The sequence below is a fragment of the Perca fluviatilis genome, chromosome 11, assembly GCF_010015445.1.
Source record: "Perca fluviatilis chromosome 11, GENO_Pfluv_1.0, whole genome shotgun sequence".
Taxonomy (NCBI): domain Eukaryota; kingdom Metazoa; phylum Chordata; class Actinopteri; order Perciformes; family Percidae; genus Perca; species Perca fluviatilis.
This window is the reverse complement of record NC_053122.1, coordinates 124932-129931: the sequence shown is the minus strand read 5'-3', so window position 1 is coordinate 129931 and position 5000 is coordinate 124932. Positions and strand designations below refer to the sequence as shown.

General features: G+C 38.5%; 1 protein-coding gene across 1 annotated transcript in view; it reads left to right on the top strand.

Moving 5' to 3' along the window:
• The window catches only part of fastk (Fas-activated serine/threonine kinase), a 24199-nt gene that overhangs the window by 15117 nt on the left and 4082 nt on the right, over window positions 1-5000 (top strand). Inside the window, 2 exon segments of the mRNA XM_039816023.1 lie at window positions 2552-2654; window positions 4146-4827. Coding sequence (XP_039671957.1) covers window positions 2552-2654; window positions 4146-4827 — 785 coding nt within the window.

Below are 5000 nucleotides of genomic sequence, written 5' to 3'. Positions count from 1 at the left end.
AGTATATATGATGGGTCCTAACACATTATAGTATATGACGGGTCTCTAACACATTATAGTAGTATATATGATGGGTCCACTATAGTGATATATGATGGTCTCTAACACATTATAGTAGTATATATGAGGGTCTCTAACACATTATAGTAGTATATATGATCCTAACACATTATAGTAGTATATATGATGGTCTAACACATATAGTAGTATATATGATGGGTCTCTAAAACATTATAGTAGTATATATGAGGTCTCTAACATTATAGTATATATGAGGTCTCTAACACATATAGTAGTATATATGATGGTCCTAACACATTTAGTAGTATATATGATGGGTCCTTAACACATTATAGTAGTATATATGATGTCTCTAACACATTATAGTATATATGATGGGTCTCTAACACATTATAGTAGTATATATGAGGTCTCAAACATTAATATATATGATGGGTCTAACACATATATATATATGATGGGTCTCTAACACATATAGTATATGATCCCTAACACATTTGTATATATGATGGTTCTAACACATTATAGTGATATATGATGGGTCCCTACACATTATTAGTATATATGATGGGTCTCTAACACATTATAGTAGTATATATGATGGGTCTCTAACATATATATATATGGTCTAACATTATAGTTATATATGAGTCTAACACATGATATATAGTGTATTAGATGGTAAATATATAACATATAGATGGTAACATTACATATGATGAAATGCACATAGTAGTATATGGACACACAGGAAATAGTATATATAGTTACAACACATATGTTATGTAATATAAGTAAATGGTAGGTCTTAACATATTATAACAATATAGTATAATGTACAGTAGTTTTGATGGTTAAATTATATATTTGATTATATATATTGTAAAAATATAGTAATATAATTATGGTATTTATAGTAACATGTTATTAACAGATGGAAATGTATGAGGTTCTAAAAATGGTACACATGTTATGTTCTAAAACATTAGTATATATTATGGTCTATTATGTCTACATTATAGTAGTATATATGGGTCTCTAACATTATAGTAGTATATGATGGGTCTCTAACACATTATAATATATATATGATGGGTCTCTAACACATTATAGTATATATATGATGGGTCTCTAACACGTTATATAGTATATATGTATATGGGGTCTCTAACACATTATAGTAGTATATTATGGTCTCTAACACATTATAGTAGTATATATATGGGTCTCTAACACATTATAGTATATATGATGGGTCTCTAACACATTATAGTAGTATATATGATGGGTCTCTAACACATTATAGTAGTATATATGATGGGTCTCTAACACATTATAGTAGTATATATGATGGGTCTCTAACACATTATAGTAGTATATATGATGGGTCTCTAACACATTATAGTAGTATATATGATGGGTCTCTAACACATGGATGGATGGATTATGGGTCTCTAACACATTATAGTAGTATATATGACGGGTCTCTAACACGTTATAGTAGTATATATGATGGGTCTCTAACACGTTATAGTAGTATATATGATGGGTCTCTAACACATTATAGTAGTATATATGATGGGTCTCTAACACATTATAGTAGTATATATGATGGGTCTCTAAACGTTTATAGTAGTATATATGATGGGTCTCTAACACATTATAGTAGTATATATGATGGGTCTCTAACACATTATAGTAGTATATATGATGGGTCTCTAACACATTATAGTAGTATATATGATGGGTCTCTAACACATTATAGTAGTATATATGATGGGTCTCTAACACATGGATGGATGGATTATGGGTCTCTAACACATTATAGTAGTATATATGATGGGTCTCTAACACGTTATAGTAGTATATATGATGGGTCTCTAACACATTATAGTAGTATATATGATGGGTCTCTAACACATTATAGTAGTATATATGATGGGTCTCTAACACATTATAGTAGTATATATGATGGGTCTCTAACACATTATAGTAGTATATATGATGGGTCTCTAACACATTATAGTAGTATATATGATGGGTCTCTAACACATTATAGTAGTATATATGATGGGTCTCTAACACATTATAGTAGTATATATGATGGGTCTCTAACACATTATAGTAGTATATATATGGGTCTCTAACACATTATAGTAGTATATATGATGGTCTCTAACACATTATAGTAGTATATATGATGGGTCTCTAACACATTATAGTAGTATATATGATGGGTCTCTAACACATTATAGTAGTATATATGATGGGTCTCTAACACATTATAGTAGTATATATGATGGGTCTCTAACACATTATAGTAGTATATATGATGGGTCTCTAACACATTATAGTAGTATATATGATGGGTCTCTAACACGTTATAGTAGTATATATGATGGGTCTCTAACACGTTATAGTAGTATATATGATGGGTCTCTAACACATTATAGTAGTATATATGATGGGTCTCTAACACGTTATAGTAGTATATATGATGGGTCTCTAACACATATACTGTGTGTCTATGTGTCTCTTCAGTTATAAAGGTCTGGTGGCCGAGGCTCTGCGTCAGCTGGTTGGAGAACACAACTACAAACAGGACGAAGTTCTGGCCCCGGGATACTACACAGGTACACACACACAGTACTACACACACAGTACACACACACACACACACACACACAGTACTACACAGGTACACACACACAGTACTACACACAGTACTACACAGGTACACACACACAGTACTACACACAGTACTACACAGGTACACACACACAGTACTACACAGGTACACACACAGTACTACACAGGTACACACACACAGTACACACACACATACACACACACAGTACTACACACAGTATTACACAGGTACACACACAGTACTACTATATACAGTACTATATGGCAGAGTTAGTCTCAAAGAACCGTGTGTATATAATGTGATTAGTACCTGTCTGTCTTTATGTCATGTGATTAGTACCTGTCTTGTCTGTATGTCATGTGATTATTACCTGTCTGTCTGTCTGTCTGTATATAATGTGATTAGTACCTGTCTGTCTGTATGTCATGTGATTAGTGTCTGTCTGTCTGTCTGTATATAATGTGATTATTACCTGTCTGTCTGTATATAATGTGATTATTACCTGTCTGTATATAATGTGATTAGTACCTGTCTGTCTGTATGTAATGTGATTATTACCTGTCTGTCTGTATATAATGTGATTATTACCTGTCTGTATATAATGTGATTAGTACCTGTCTGTCTGTATGTCATGTGATTAGTGTCTGTCTGTCTGTCTGTATATAATGTGATTATTACCTGTCTGTCTGTATATAATGTGATTATTACCTGTCTGTATATAATGTGATTAGTACCTGTCTGTCTGTATATAATGTGATTAGTACCTGTCTGTCTGTATGTCATGTGATTATTACCTGTCTGTCTGTCTGTATATAATGTGATTAGTACCTGTCTGTCTGTATATAATGTGATTAGTACCTGTCTGTCTGTATGTCATGTGATTAGTGTCTGTCTGTCTGTCTGTCTGTATATAATGTGATTAGTACCTGTCTGTCTGTACATCATGTGATTAGTACCTGTCTGTCTGTCTGTACATCATGTGATTAGTACCTGTCTGTCTGTACATCATGTGATGATTACCTGTCTGTCTGTACATCATGTGATTAGTACCTGTCTGTGTATATATCATGTGATGATTACCTGTCTGTCTGTATATCATGTGATGATTACCTGTCTGTCTGTGTATATATCATGTGATGATTACCTGTCTGTCTGTGTATATATCATGTGATTAGTACCTGTCTGTCTGTCTGTATATATCATGTGATTAGTACCTGTCTGTCTGTCTGTATATATCATGTGATTAGTACCTGTCTGTCTGTCTGTCTGTATATATCATGTGATTAGTACCTGTCTGTCTGTATATATCATGTGATTAGTACCTGTCTGTCTGTCTGTATATATCATGTGATGATTACCTGTCTGTCTGTCTGTATATATCATGTGATGATTACCTGTCTGTCTGTCTGTATATATCATGTGATTAGTACCTGTCTGTCTGTGTGTAATGTGATGATTACCTGTCTGTCTGCAGACTTTGTGTTGCTGATGGACAGCTCTGGGCGTGTCCTGCCCGTCAGGGCGGCAGGCGCCCCCCCCCCTCTCAGCATCGTTCCTCTGTCCTGCGTCGCCGTGGCGTCCAACAAGCCAGCTGACGCCGCCGTTGCCGTGGTGACTTCAGAGTTCCAGAAGTTTTCTCCGTTCGCGGCGCTGGAGGAGGGCTCAGAGCCATCGGGGGGTCAGGTGGGCGTTGCCATGGAGCCGCCGCGGTCCTTCCTGCCCCACGGCGTACGCAGCAGCCTGCCGCGGCACGGCGCTAACGGCGGCGCTAACGGCGGCCCGTACGGCGCCTACTACCCCCCCGCGGCGGAGTTCTGCTCCGGTCTGGCCAAGGAGCACTCTGTGGAGAGCCAGGACAGCTCCACGCTAAGCAGCCCCCCCTCTGACGGCCTGCAGGGGCCCCCGGGGCCCAACGCCACCGCTGCCCCGGACGCCATCTTCCAGTTCTCCATCAGGAAGATCCTAGAGGACGAGGGGGGGGCGCCGCCTGGGGGCGCGGGGGTGGACTGCGAGCTCCCGCCAGGTTTCTACGAAGGTATGACGTATTCTGAGGGGCCCGGGGCCAACCGAGGGGCCCCATCGCCACAGCTGCACCCCCCCGACAGAGCAGACGCCGCCGACAACCCCCCAACAGAGCCGAGAGCCGGTATCAGGAGGTCAGTACACCTGGGAGGGGTCACATGTTATCTTAGTACACCTGGGAGGGGTCACATGTTCTCTTAGTACACTTGGGAGGGGTCACATGTCATCTCGGTACACCTGGGAGGGGTCACATGTCATCTTAGTACACCTGGGAGGGGTCACATGTTCTCTTAGTACACCTGGGAGG